This window comes from Entelurus aequoreus, linkage group LG01, assembly GCF_033978785.1.
Source record: "Entelurus aequoreus isolate RoL-2023_Sb linkage group LG01, RoL_Eaeq_v1.1, whole genome shotgun sequence".
In the NCBI taxonomy this organism is placed as follows: domain Eukaryota; kingdom Metazoa; phylum Chordata; class Actinopteri; order Syngnathiformes; family Syngnathidae; genus Entelurus; species Entelurus aequoreus.
In genome coordinates this window covers 99,267,917-99,283,802 of record NC_084731.1, presented here as the reverse complement: position 1 = coordinate 99,283,802, position 15,886 = coordinate 99,267,917, and the positions used below count along the sequence as shown (strand labels likewise).

General features: G+C 38.9%; 1 protein-coding gene across 6 annotated transcripts in view; it reads left to right on the top strand.

The window, feature by feature from the left end:
* LOC133660024 (nck-associated protein 5-like) overlaps positions 1 to 15,886 on the top strand; it is a 254,191-nt gene that overhangs the window by 12,162 nt on the left and 226,143 nt on the right. Inside the window, exon 1 of one of the 6 annotated variants that reach the window (XM_062063073.1) lies at positions 6,579 to 6,624. The exons of the other annotated variants lie outside the window; for them this stretch is intronic. Within the exon in view, the coding sequence (XP_061919057.1) occupies positions 6,589 to 6,624 (36 nt within the window). The 5' untranslated portion in view covers positions 6,579 to 6,588. Of the gene's footprint in view, positions 1 to 6,578; positions 6,625 to 15,886 lie in introns of those variants that run through there. 6 annotated transcript variants of the gene reach the window in all.

Sequence of the window (15,886 nt, the reverse complement as noted above, 5' to 3'; positions counted from 1 at the left end):
ATCAACACACACAATCACTCAGCCCAAAAGACCGTTCACCTAACCCAAGGTTCATAAAGCTTATATATTTTTAAAAAGTTACGTACGTGACGCGCACGTACGGTCAAGCTATCAAATGTTTAGCAGCCAAGGCTGCATACTCACGGTACCTGATATTCAGCTGGGAATGACTAAAACAGTAAATAAACACAAGACATATATTTACTCTATTAGCCACAACACAACCAGGCTTATATTTAATATGACACAAATTAATCCTGCATAAAAACACCTACGTCTTTGTTATGCTAACTCCTAGCTCCTATGCTAGCTCCTAGCTCCATAGAACACGCCAATACAATTCAAACACCTGATCAACACACACAATCACTCAGCCCAAAAGACCGTTCACCTAACCCAAGGTTCATAAAGCTTATATATTTTAAAAAAGTTACGTACATACGCAAAAAAAAGTTGCGCACATACGGTCAAGCGATCAAATGTTTAGAAGCCAAAGCTGCATACTCACAGAAGCACGTCTGCGTCTTTGTCATCCAAATCAAAGTAATCCTGGTAAGAGTCTGTGTTGTCCCAGTTCTCTACAGGCGTCTGTGTATCGAAGTCAAAAGTCCTCCTGGTTAGAGTCTCTGTTATCCGAGTTCTTCCATCTTGACTGCATCTTTCGGGAATGTAAACAAAGAAGCGCCGGCTGTGTACTGTTGTTGCTGACTACGTTCGAAAAATACGTCCATTTCGCACCGACAACTTTCTTCTTTGCTTGCTCAGCTTCCTTCTCCATAATGCAATGAACATGATTGAAACAGATTCATGAACACAGATGTCCAGAATACTGTGGAATTATGAAATGAAAACAGAGCTTTTTCGTATTGGCTTCAATGTGGAAGGCATACTCGTGTTCCCCGGGCTACGTCACGCGCATACGTCATCCTCAGAGGCGTTTCGAACCGGAAGTTTAGCGGCAAATTTAAAATGTCACTTTATAAGTTAACCCGGCCGTATTGGCAAGTGTTATAATGCTAAGATTTCATCATTGATATATAAACTATCAGACTGCGTGATCGGTAGTAGTGGCTTTCAGTAGGCCTTTAAAGTCCACACTTTGTCTGAATGCGTGACAAGGCACTGCACAGCATATAATGGCGCTCCTTTCTCTCTCGCTGCAACTCTTTCGTATCTGGAGGATTATACTGCAATTTGCTGCCTCATATAACTTTATGCAAATACCCCCCAGCTGCAAGCTGCACCACCCTGCTGCTTCCCTGCACGCACACACACACACACACACACACACACACACACACACACACACACACACACACACACACACACACACACACACACATGCCCTTGGGACAGTCATGGGAGGGCTGTGAAAAGAATCCCGAGATGATTAATTAACTCTGCCCTGGTTTTGATAGTGCCTTATTGGCTTTAAACATACTGAGTTTCTGCTGTAGAGCTTTGCATAGATTACTGCTCCAACCAGCACACACACACACACACACACACACACACACACACACACACACACACACACACACACACACACACACACACACACACACACACACACACACACACACACACACACACACACACGCACACACACACACACGCACACACACACACACACACACACGCACGCACACACACACACACACACACACACACACACACACACACACACACACACACACACACACACACACACACACACACACACACACACACACGTACATGCAGACACTTCCAAATTGAGGTCATTGCTTTGTTGCAACTGTTTGCCGGCTTTTAGTCTCAAAATAAAATCTGCAGGAGTGCATGTACAGTGGTGCCATTGCAACAACAAATATTCATAACACAGACTGCACACGAGTGTCCCCCAGGGTGTGCGGCATCATCTGTGTTTGCACTGTATGTGCACGTGTGTCCCCTCCAGCTGTCCCCTGCAGCGGCCTGGACCAAGCGACCCCCCCCGAGTGTACTTTATTCATTGATGACAGACAGCCTCAAAGGGCCCCGCCGCACAATGCGCTCCTGTGTGCGTCCGCCTGTTGCACGAGGGTCCGTCTTTCAGGAGGACATCCCTATTAATTACAGATACCGATATCAACCGATACCGATATATACAGTCGTGTAATTAACACATTATTATGCCTAATTTGGACAACCAGGTATGGTGAAGATAAGGTCCTTTTTAAAATAAAATAAAAAAAGAAAATAAGATGAAAAAATTAAAAAAAAATGTCTTGAATACAAAAGAAAGTAAAACAATATAAAAACAGTTACATAGAAACTAGTAATTAATTCAAAATGAGTCAAATTAAGTGTTAAAGGTTAGTACTATTAGTGGAGCAGCAGCACGCACAATCATGTGTGCTTACGGACTGTATTCCTTGCAGACTGTATTGATATATATTGATATTAGGGATGTCCGATATCGGCCGATAAATGCGTTAAAATGTAATATCGGAAATTATCGGTATCGTTTTTTTTAATATCTGTATCGTTTTTTAAAATTTTTATTTTTATTTTTTATTTTTATTAAATCAACATAAAAAACACAAGATACACTTACAATTAGTGCACCAACCCAAAAAACCTCCCTCCCCCCATTTCTTTCTGTTATCAATATTCTGGTTCCTACATTATATATCAATATATATCAATACAGTCTGCAAGGGATACAGTCCGTAAGCACACATGATTGTGCGTGCTGCTGCTCCACTAATAGTACTAACCTTTAACAGTTAATTTTACTCATTTTCATTAATTACTAGTTGCTATGTAACTGTTTTTATATTGTTGTACTTTCTTTTTTATTCAAGAAAATGTTTTTAATTTATTTATCTTATTTTTTTATTTTATTTTAAAAAGGACCTTATCTTCACCATACCTGGTTGTCCAAATTAGGCATAATAATGTGTTAATTCCATGACTGCATATATCGTTTGATATCGGTATCGGTTGATATCGGTATCGGTAATTAAAGAGTTGGACAATATCGGAATATCGGATATCGGCAAAAAACCATTATCGGACATCCCTATTAATTACCGATACCGATATCAACCGATATATACAGTCGTGGAATTAACACATTATTATGCCTAATTTGGACAACCAGGTATGGTGAAGATAAGGTACTTTTTAAAATAAAATAAAAAAATAAAATAAGATGAATAAATAAAAAAAAATGTCTTGAATACAAAATAAAGTAAAACAATATAAAAACAGTTACATAGAAACTAGTAATGAATGAAAATGAGTCAAATGAAGTGTTAAAGGTTAGTACTATTAGTGGAGCAGCAGCACGCACAATCATGTGTGCTTACTGACTGTATCCCTTGCAGACTGTATTGATATATATTGATATTAGGGATGTCCGATAATATCGGCCTGCCGAGATTTTCGGCCGATAAATGCGTTAAAATGTAATATTGGAAATTATCGGTATCGTTTTTTTAAATATCTGTATCGTTTTTTTAATAAAATTTTTTAACTTTTTATTTTTATTAAATCAACATAAAAAACACAAGATACACTTACAATTAGTGCACCAACCCAAAAAACCTCCCTCCCCCCATTTCGTTCTGTTATTAATATTCTGCTTCCTACATTATATATCAATATATATCAATACAGTCTGCAAGGGATACAGTCCGTAAGCACACATGATTGTGCGTGCTGCTGCTCCACTAATAGTACTAACCTTTAACAGTTAATTTTACTCATTTTCATTAATTACTAGTTTCTATGTAACTGTTTTTATATTGTTTTACTTTCTTTTTTATTCAAGAAAATGTTTTTAATTTAGTTATCTTATTTTATTATTATTTTTAAAAAAGTACCTTATCTTCACCATACCTGGTTGTCCAAATTAGGCACAATAATGTGTTAATTCCACGACTGCATGTATCGGTTGATATCGGTATCGGTTGATATCGGTATCGGTAATTAAAGACTTGGACAATATCGGAATATCGGATATCGGCAAAAAGCCATTATCGGACATCCCTATTAATTACCGATACCGATATCAACCGATACCGATATATACAGTCGTGGAATTAACACATTATTATGCCTAATTTGGACAACCAGGTATGGTGAAGATAAGGTACTTTTTAAAATAAAATAAAACAATTAAATAAGATGAAAAAATTTAAAAAAATGTCTTGAATACCAAAGAAAGTAAAACAATATAAAAACAGTTACATAGAAACTAGTAATTAATCAAAATGAGTCAAATTAACTGTTAAAGGTTAGTACTATTAGTGGAGCAGCAGCACGCACAATCATGTGTGCTTACGGACTGTATTCCTTGCAGACTGTATTGATATATATTGATATTAGGGATGTCCGATATCGGCCGATAAATGCGTTAAAATGTAATATCGGAAATTATCGGTATCGTTTTTTTAAATATCTGTATCGTTTTTTTAAATTTATTTTTTATTTTTTATTTTTATTAAATCAACATAAAAAACACAAGATACACTTACAATTAGTGCACCAACCCAAAAAACCTCCCTCCCCCCATTTCTTTCTGTTATCAATATTCTGGTTCCTACATTATATATCAATATATATCAATACAGTCTGCAAGGGATACAGTCCGTAAGCACACATGATTGTGCGTGCTGCTGGTCCACTAATAGTACTAACCTTTAACAGTTAATTTTACTCATTTTCATTCATTACTAGTTTCTATGTAACTGTTTTTATATTGTTTTACTTTCTTTTTTATTCAAGAAAATGTTTTTAATTCAGTTATCTTATTTTATTATTTTTAAAAAAAAGTACCTTATCTTCACCATACCTGGTTGTCCAAATTAGGCATAATAATGTGTTAATTCCACGACTGCATATATCGGTTGATATCGGCATCGGTTGATATCGGTATCTGTAATTAAAGAGTTGGACAATATCGGAATATCGGATATCGGCAAAAAGCCATTATCGGACATCCCTATTAATTACCGATACCGATATCAACCGATACCGATATATACAGTCGTGGAATTAACACATTATTATGCCTAATTTGGACAACCAGGTATGGTGAAGATAAGGTCCTTTTTAAAATAAAATAAAAAAATAAAATAAGATGAATAAATAAATAAAAATGTCTTCAATACAAAATAAAGTAAAACAATATAAAAACAGTTTCATAGAAACTAGTAATTAATGAAAATTTGTCAAATTAACTGTTAAAGGTTAGTACTATTAGTGGAGCAGCAGCACGCACAATCATGTGTGCTTACGGACTGTATCCCTTGCAGACTGTATTGATATATATTGATATATAATGTAGGAAGCAGAATATTAATAACAGAAAGAAACAACCCTTTTGTGTGAATGAGTGTGAATGGGGGAGGGAGGTTTTTTTTGGGTTGGTGCACTAATTGTAAGTGTATCTTGTGTTTTTTATGTTGATTTAATAAAAAACAAAAAAACAAACCAAAAAAAAAAACGACTGACAATTAAAAAAAACGATACCGATAATTTCCGATATTACATTCTAAAGCATTTATCTCTATACACAAGTATACAACTATTTTTTTATAGTAATAATTTCTTATTTCAAGCATGAAAAAAAATCATGACGTTGACACAATTGTGTCTCATAATTAAAACAGATGACAGCCAAATGGACTTTGCTGTTTTATTTTCAATGAAACAATAGAAAACACGTACTCATATAGTATTACAGTTGGCACAGTACAGCAAACTGACAGTTAATATTTAAACATTTAACATGTGACATTTCTAACAATTTTGAACAGAAATAGTTCATGCACATTCAGATAAATTCTTCAAAATTAAAATTAAAAAAAATTTGTCCGGGGGCCGGGCTGTATATATGCGCACTTATTGACTGAAAGAGCACGCACTTGGCGCGATGATGTCATGTTATCCATGGAAAAATGCATTTTTAGACCATATGATTTGCCTGAGCGGCTAGGAGACCCCGAGAGTAACAAGCGCTTGCCTTGTTGCCTTTCCATTAAGAACAATAAATTAGTTTTTAGTATAAGTTTGCTGGTTTCAAGAAATGTAATGCCGAGCGCATATCATTATGTCAAGATAATGGCACTAGCAGTTACTTCATTTAAGAATATTTTCCAACATATTGAGCCAAAAGGTCTCATTTTTTTTTACCAAGAAAAGTGCACTTGTTATTAGTGAGAATATACTTATTTGAAGCTATTTTTGGGTTCATTGAAGTTAGCTAATTTTACTTGTTTTGGAAAGTCTTGACAAGCCAAATGTTCTTGTTCTATTGGCAGATAATTTTGCTTAGTTCAAATAAAATACCCCTCATTTTTGTATTTTTTTCCCCTTGTTTTTGAACACTGACTTTTTGCAGTGTGTCATGATGTGTTCGTGTTCGAGCCTGCGCAGAGTTGGCCCGTGTTGCACACTCAGTGAGAGAAAATGGTTTTAAATCCTGTCCGGCGTGTTTTAAAGCACCGGTTTTAATAGCAGGAGCCGCTCCCTTCATTTCTCACTAAAGTGCTTTCATAGGCAACATAAGCTGAAGGCTCGTGATCAACAAGGTGTTGAGGGGCTAACCTGTCAGTCATGGCGTTAATATCCTACTTCACCATCTTGCTGCAGGTAAGAAATCAAACTTACTGTACCTCATTTTTTTTTTTTAAAGGTGTTTGTACACCAACGTCATGTTGGACTTTAAAAGCACTTAAAATAACTGCTGTTGTCATATTACCTTGAACAGGAAGCAGTAAATTGAGGACAGTTCATGATGCGCTGCTTGATGGAGTACTTTGTTCATAAGCATTACATTCAATATCATTTTTGGGAAAAATAGGGATACCGTAGTTTTTGGACTATATTGCAAAAAGAAACATATGTTTATAAAAAAAAAAAAAATAAAAAAAAAAAAAAGAAAAGAAAAAAAAAAAGAAAAAAAAAAAGAAAAAAAAAGAAAAAAAAAGAAAAAAAAAGAAACATATGTTTAAAGGACCCTAAGATGTTTTGTTAAAATAAAGCCAATATTGCAATTTTTTGTGGTCCCCTTTATTTTGAAAAGTATCAAAGTACCGAAAAGTACCGAAATAATTTTGGTACTGGTACCAAAATATTGATATCGGGACAACACTATATTGAAGTAACGGAAGCAGTTTTCCAAAAGGAAATCATTCAAATCCAATTAAACACATTATATTGACAATAATTCGATTTTTACATGCAGAAAAAATGGCAAATACATAACAATAATGAATGAAATTAATAAATTGACATTTAACATTGCTTTTACCTTTTATTGAACACTCTAGTTCGGGACAGATTGAGAGGGGAGGTTACAGCCAACTTTTATTTGGCTCCATACTAGTGTTGTCCCCATACCAATACTTTGGTACCGGTACCAACATTATTTTGATACTTTTTCGGTACTTTTTTACTTAAAGGGGACCACAAAAAATGGCATTATTGGCTTTATTTTAACAAAAAATCTTACGGTACATGAAACATATGTTTATTATTGCAATTCTGTCCTAAAATAAAATAGTGAACATACTAGACAACTTGTCTTTTAGTAGTAAGTAAACAAACAAAGTCTCCTACTTAGTCTGCCGACATATGCAGTAACATATTGTGTCATTTATACACCTATTATTTTGTCAACATTATTAAGGACAAGTGGTAGAAAAATGAATTGTTCATTTACTGTTACTTTCTCTTTTAACATGTTCTATCTACACTTTGTCATGATCTGTGGTCTGGATCGTGTTTTTTGTTATTTTCTGTCTAAGACTCCATAGTTCCTGTTTGCGCTCCCTTGTTTGTTTTAGTTTCCATGACGACTGATTAGTTTCACCTGTCTCATGTGTTCGGATCACGCACCCGCTCTAATCAGGGACTATTATTTAAGCCTGCTTTGCCAGTTAGTCGTCCTGGCGACATTGCTCTGTTTTGACTTTTCTTGCCAGCTCAGTGGTCTAGTGGTTCGAGTGTCCGCCCTGAGATCGGTAGGTCGTGAGTTCAAGCCCCGGCCGAGTCATACCAAAGACTATAAAAATGGGAGCCATTACCTCCCTGCTTGGCACTCAGCATCAAGGGTTGGAATTGGGGGTTACATCACCAAAAATGATTCCCGGGCGCGGCCACAGCTGCTGCCCACTGCTCCCCTCACCTACCAGGGGTTGTTAAAGGGTGATGGGTCAAATGCAGAGAATAATTTCTCCACACCTAGTGTGTGTGTGACAATCATGGGTACTTTAACTTTTAACTTCATGCTGTTCGATTCATGCCGTGTCCAGTAAGTCTTTTTTGTTTCATGTCCATAGTTCTTGCTATTTGTTTCAAGCCACAGTTTAGTGAGTTTTTTTCATGTTTTTAGTTTCATGTTTCATGTCCATAGTTTATGCTAAGTCTTAGCTTTCGTTTCCCGCGTTAAGCTGTGCCTTCGCCTTGAGCGCTTTTTGTAGTACTTTGAGTTTGAATAATGAAATAATGTTCCTACCTTCAAACCTTGTCCAGTATAGTCCGATTGCATCCCGGGAGAACAATCCTCGCAGTAAGCTGCGAAAACCTCCCCGTCATGACACACTTCTGTTAAAATGTAATAATCACTTATTCTTCCGTTGTTTGATACTTTACATTAGTTTTGGATAATACCACACATTTGGGTGTCAATCCGATACCAAGTAGTTACAGGATCATACATTGGTCATATTCAAAGTCCTCATGTGTCCAGGGACATATTTCCTGAGTTTATAAACATAATATACACTTAAAAAAAAATGAAAGAAGATGTTGTGACGCCAAAAAATATCGATGAAATCATAGTAGTATTGACTAGATACGCTCCTGTACTTGGTATCATTACAGTGGATGTGGTAGACCGATACTTTTCAGAGGCGGCGTAGTACCCTATATGATTAATTAGTATCACGGTACTATACTAATACCGGTATACCGTGCAAACCTACTACATACAAAAAGACTGAGTCACCAACTCGAGGAATTCTTTATTTGGGCGTACTGGTTTGTCAGGCGCAATGTTTGCTGTAGGGTAATGAGGGCACCACAGTACAGCGTGTTTACTGTTCCACAGAAAAGAAGTAGGAAGAAACAGGGTTTTTTAAATCATACCCTTCTCTGAGTCTCGACAGCAATGCTGATGACAAAGATCCATGAAAACAATCAATGTAATCTACATAAAGTAACATTTGGTATGCGCCGCCCTTCATGGAATCTCGTTCAAAGGACACACCGTGAACTGTGGGCCTCTTATGGCGCCATAACTCATCTTTATGGTGATGTGCTCGTGGCGCTCGATGATTTCCTGGCGTGCTATCGCTCGCACTGGCCAGACATCAGAGCAGTGATTGGGATTTTATGAGGCGGACTGGGCCCCAGGTGAACACTTTGAATGGGGGGGGGGGGGGTGCGGAGTGCGGGGACCGGATGACGCTTAGGGCCTGATTGTTTGGAGTCAGTGGTCAATGGTTGTCTTTGTCTGCGGCTGCGGCCGTCACTGATGGACAATTGTGGTGACCGGCGGGCAATCGAGCTGCGGCCCGACATCCATCTGGTACTACAGCTGGCGTGGTCAGTTGTGGTCCATGTATCAAATCATCACAATCTCAGGTGATTTAACTCCTGTCATTTTATTTCTGAATCTCAAACATGTTGGAGGTTTGGGTTTTTATGGGGGTTGAAATTAGTGGGTTAATAAGACCCTCTACCTAGACCGGGGGTCAGCAACCCGCGGCTCTTTAGCACCCCCCCTAGTGGCTTTCAGAGATGTGTGAAAATGGAAAAAGATGACTAAAAATATATATTTTTTGTGTTAGCCTCTAAAACATGGGTCGGCAACCCAAAATGTTGAAAGAGCCATATTGGACCAAAAATACAAAAAAGTAATCTGTCTGGAGCCGCAAAACATTACAACACTTAAATAAGCTCACCTTTGTGCATTCACGCACAGTATACAACGTTGGGTGGACAAAATGAAACAAAGGAGGATTGGCATAAAACAAGTCTTTCTGTGGCAGCGTCGGAGAAAGTTGTACATGTAAACAAACTGTTGAGTCACGGTCCACACAACGGTGAGTTCAAGGGCCGCTGAAATTAGTACGACAAAGCGGCGCTCGCCTATTACTCTCATCAGTAAAGCATAAACACAAACAAATTCAACAGTGGGCTTTCTAACAATTTGGATGCTTTTTTGTCGTGTTTGTCCTCCTACATAAACCATATTACAACACAAAATATATTTTTCACCCCATTTTTTTTATTCCATTTCCATACATTTTTGAAAAAGCCCCATGGAGCCACCAGGGCGCCGCTCAAGAGCCGCATGTGGCTCTAGAGCCGCGGGTTGCTGACCCCCGCTCTAAAGGCTTAGTGGCCACATGCGTGGACACCACCTTTTTAGCTCTTATTTCCAAAATTGTGTACACTACTGAATTGGGGTCTTATGGCCGCTTATGTGGACACTTATACTGCCATCTGGTGGTGACAGAAGAGTATAACATACAATGGAATTTGGAAAAAAACAAGTTTAAAAATAAGAATTAGCATGTCACTAAACATGAAGTACACATTTGTGTACTTATGGACTAAGTACATCATATCAAAAGATGATTCTTAGTTTGTATTCTAATTAGGGTCCAATAAGCCCAAATAGCAAAGAGAAATAAAAAAAGCATGTAAACAAACAGCTTGGGCCTTAAGAGGTTTTAATATATTTTCTATAGGAGAACAAACATGACACAAACCTTTCTAGTTGTTAGAAATGCCACAGTTTATATGAAACATGCTTCACTGATGAGAGTATTTGGCAAGCACCGTTTTGTCCTACTCATTTCAGCGATCCTTGAACTCATTGCAGTTTGTTTACATGTACAACTTTCTCCGACGCTGCCACAGAAAGACGTGTTTTTATGCCACTCCTTCTTTGTCTCGTTTTGTCCACCAAACTTTTTATGCTGTGCGTGAATGCACAACAAGGTGAGCTTTGTTGATTTTAATGATATGCTGGAGTGCTTATCAGGCATATTTGGTCAATCCATGACTGCAAGCTAATCGATGCTAACATGCTATTTAGGCTGGCTGGATGTACATATTGCGTCATTATGCCTCGATTGTAGGTATATTTAATTTCCTTTACTTATGTCCTCTGTGTATTTAATTTATATTTGCATGTTTCATGACACATTATCTGTATGTAATATTGTCTGCATTTCTCATAGTTGTTTGTGTGCCATGTTGTTCCAGACCACAGCAAACGTTACCCAGCTTGCAAAGATTGTAATAAATCCATTAGAAGAAGACAGCCCGCCGTTTCCTTTAAACTCGGACACGCACATCTATACCTTTGGCCATTCTGAGCCAGTCATTTCCAGAAGTTATCTCATCCTGTGAGAAGCCTCCGTTTTACTAATGATTTCCAATGCTTCAAAAATGTGCAGAATACAAATTTAAATATAACATTTCCGTCAACGAAGATTTGCGTCAGGCTAATATAGACACTTACATCATGTGTTGCCTTCATTATAAGACTTATATAAGGATTTTAATTTGTTGCGGCTCCGGACAGATTCTTGTATTTTTGGTCCACTATGGCTCTTTCAAGACCTTGGGTTTCCGACCCCTGACCTAGACAGAGTACACGACTTCCAGCGGGGGCCAACCTGGAAAGACTTACACTAGCCTTTCTTTACGATATGCTCCATGTATGTTTTACGGCTCGCCACGGAGAGTCGGCATGCAGGTTTTGGCCGCCCCCATAAATAACGCACCCCATGTGGTCGGTGAAACTTGTGACCTACAAGGGAACAATGCAGAATGACCCAGTGTGGCGCACAATACCATGGCAAATAGCTCACGCTGAAAGTAATGTTTTCAGGGGCAGAGGGGATCGGATGGGCGAGCCATTGTAAACCCCGGAATGAAGCTTCTACCCCACTTCAATCGGCCCGCTGGCCAACGCCGCTTGAGAAATGGCTTCCAGAAGCTTCAGAGAATGGGAGCGCAATCGTTAGAAAGAGCTGGGGTTGGGGGGTGGGGGGGGGGGGGGGGGGGGGGTTGCCCGAGATAAAAAAGGGTTAGCTGAGTAAACATGTAGTAATCATAGAACGGGGTTGTTATTGTAAGAGCAAATAGCTGGCCTAAGCAAAGGAAGTTCAGGTCCTTGGAACGACATTTTCCCACTGCGGTGCCGTAGTCATGTCCCGACTTAGATGCATTGACAAAAAGCGACAGTGAGAAAACAAACAATGTTCCTAAATCCAGAGAGTTGTTTATCAATTAAACGGAAGACAGTTGAAGGTTCAATGAAATGCGCTTCGCTTGCGAGCTAAAAAACCAAAAGACTGATGTCACTCCCGTCTGAGACGCTTAATAAGAACCAGCGCCGATGTCAAATTATTCGCCGGCGCGCGCATCTGGAAGACATAAAAAGCGTGTAGCTGCTAAAAATAAGACTGCGCTCGAGAAGATAACAAGGATTTAGTGCCATTAACTGTGTAAATACAGCATGCATCTGGCGGTGGATTCACACTGGAATTCCAAGCCCGCGATGACGGCCCTTTTAAGTCTTTCACGCTGCTGACTTAGCGGGACCTTCTTCGTGCTAAGAGGTGGAGAACGCAGGTCAAAAAAAAAGAATAAAAAAACCCCCAAAGAACATTGCTAACATTGCACTGTAAAAAGTCAGTGTTCAAAAACGAGAAAAAAAATATATACAAAAATGAAAAATTTGGCTTGTCGAGACTTTCCAAAACAAGTAAAATTAGCTAACTTCAATGAACCCAAAAATACCTTAAAATAAGTATATTCTCACTAATAACAAGTGCATTTTTCTTGGTAGAAAAAAAAAAAAAAAGAGACCTTTTTTCTCAATATGTTGAAAAATGTTCTTAAATGAAGTAAATGCTAGTGCCATTATCTTGACATAATGATATGCGCTCGGCATTACATTTACTTATACTAAAAACTAATTTATTGTTCTTAATGGAAATTCAACAAGGCAAGCGCTAGTTACTCTCGGGGTCTCCTAGCCGCTCAGGCAAATCATATGGTCTAAAAATGCATTTTTCCATCGACAACATGACATCATCACGCCAAGTGCGTGCTCTTTCAGTCAATAAGTGCGCATATATACAGCCCGGAACCCCGGCCAAAATTTTTTTAATTGTAATTTTGAAGAATTTATCTGAATGCCGTGTTTTCAACAAGATATGGACTGCCAAGTATTTCTTTACAGAGATGAAAGGTAAACCCGTGTGCTTAATTTGTGGTGCACAGGTTGCTGTGTTTAAAGAATATAATTTGAATCGCCACTGCGCGACGAAGCACGAGGAAAAATACCGGAATCTGTCTGATGAAGAGCACGCAAAGGACTTTTTGCCAAATTTCACACCCCCAGATATGCAGCCGTCAGGACAAGTTTTGTCCTTTCTCACAAAATCACCATAAAATGTAAGGCGTTTTCTGACAGAGAGTTTATTAAGAAGTGCTTATTGGACTCTGTCGTGCTGAAATGCTCGGAGAAGAGGGGCACATTTGAGAACGTGTCACTCTCCCGACGCACTGTAACAAGGCGGGTTGAGACCATCACTGGAAACTTGGAGCTTCAGCTGAAGAACAGAACGGCCGACTTTGACTGTTTTTCGCTGGCTTTGGATGAGAGCTGCGATGTACGTGACATCGCCCAGCTGCTCATCTTCTTACGTGGGATAAATGCAGACTTTCAAATCACTAGCTGGCAGCCATGCAGTCAATTAAAGGCAACCGCTTGTTACTCTCGGAGTCAGGCAAATCATATGGTCTAAAAATGCATTTTTCCAGCGACAACATGACATCATCACGCCAAGTGCGTGCTCTTTCAGTCAATTAGTGCGCATATATACAGCCCGGAACCCCGGCCAACATTTTTTTTAATTGTAATTTTGAAGAATTTATCTGAACGTGCATGAACTATTTCTGTTAAAAATAGTTTGAAATGTCACAGGTTAAATGTTTAAATATTAACTGTCAGTTTACTGTACTGTGCCAACTGTACTACTATATGAGTACGTATTTTCTATTGTTTCATTGAAAATAAAACAGCAAAGTCCATTTGGCTGTCATCTGTTTTAATTATGAGACACAATTGTGTCAAAGTCATGATTTGCTTTTTTCATGCTTGAAATAAGAAATGATTACTTTAAAAAAAGTAGTTTTATACTCGTGAGTGTTGATGACACAGCTTTGCAACACTTGATATTCTAGTTTCAAGCATGTTTTACTCAATATAGCTCATCAAATCTCAGCAACAAGCTGTAATATCTTACTGACATCATTTAGGAGCAAAACCCTTAAAACAAGTAAAACACTCTAACATAAAATCTGCTTAGTGAGAAGAATTATCTTATCAGACAGAAAATAAGCAAATATCAGCCTTATTTGAGATATTTCATCTTACTTAGATTTCAGTTTTTGCAGTGCGCGCCAAAGAAAGAAAACCACAACATGCATTATTCAACATGGAAGGGTCACTGAGGACATTGTTATTTACAGTTAGGCCTGGGGGGTGGTGGGGAAGTGGGGATGTGGGCGGGAATGAACACCGGTGGTCTTCTGGGTGTCTTCCATTCGCAAGTTCAAACCTTTTGGCCCAGCCTGTTGTGCACACCTGAGGGTGGAAGCCCTCCCCACAGTCTGCAGCAAAAAGACGAGAAATCCTTCATGACTCTGAGCTAAATCCCGTTGTTGAGGCCACAGGTCACCACAACCCATCCCGTTCTCATTATTATTCGTACATTACAATCTCATTCCCGAGAATGGAAAGACAACCGGAATTTCAGATCTTTTGTCAGCCGTGACAAGATGAGTGGCGCGTCCTTCTCCCGCAATTCCCTTCAATCTCAAAGAATTGGAGAAATCAGGAGCAGGCATGTATGTTCTCGAGCACATGTGCCTAACATCTGGGTGGACCCGCTTGGCGCTTAAAGGGACTGACAATAAATCAGCTCTAGCCTCAAGGAGACACAAGTTGCAATCAAGTGCAGTTGGGAATTACCCGGCAAGAAGACACACTGGGAGTCCTGATTGTGGCTGCTACCGGGTGTCGTTTTGACACATCAACCCCCATTTATCCTATTATTTATCCTTACCCTGCTCAGGGTGGCAAAGAACTGTGGCCTACCGTAGCTAACGTCTGGTCAAAATGCAGACTACACCCTGATCCGGTTGCCGGTTAATCATCGGGCACATACAGTCTTAACCCTTCCACGCTCAAATTCACACAGTTAACCCTTGTTTAATGTTCATATTGTTGTTACTCAGCCAGCGTTTGTGGGTCTGATGGACCCGTTGCATTTTGTGGCTTTTAATGCCTCACAATCAAACACTTTTATATTAAAATACTGAACAGATGTTTACCTTATCCCAATAAACATCTGTTCAGTATTTTAACATAAAAGTGTTTGATTGTGAGGCAATAAAAGCCACAAAATGCAACGGGTCCATCAGACCCACAAACGCTGGCTGAGTGACAACAATATAAACATTGCACGGAAAATGTCTCTGCCATTTTCTGCATCCCACAGGGATTCTTCTTTTGTGTTTCTGCACCTGCGGTTCCCACGCAAGGTTGCAACATTGTTTGTCAACACTGTCTGCTCTCATTTTCTCGCACATTTGACCCTCTGATGTTCTGTGTACCTACACTCTGTCCTCCTCCTGTCTAGGCCTGCTGTGTGTGTGTGTGTGTGTGTGTGTGTGTGTGTGTGCACTTGTCTCACCATCCTTGTGTGGACATACACTTGACAAACCACCCTTTCTGTGAGGACCTTTTGACTTGCGAGGACATAATGTAAACTGAATGAAAATAGGTTGAGAAATGAGCAAAATATGATTTATTTTC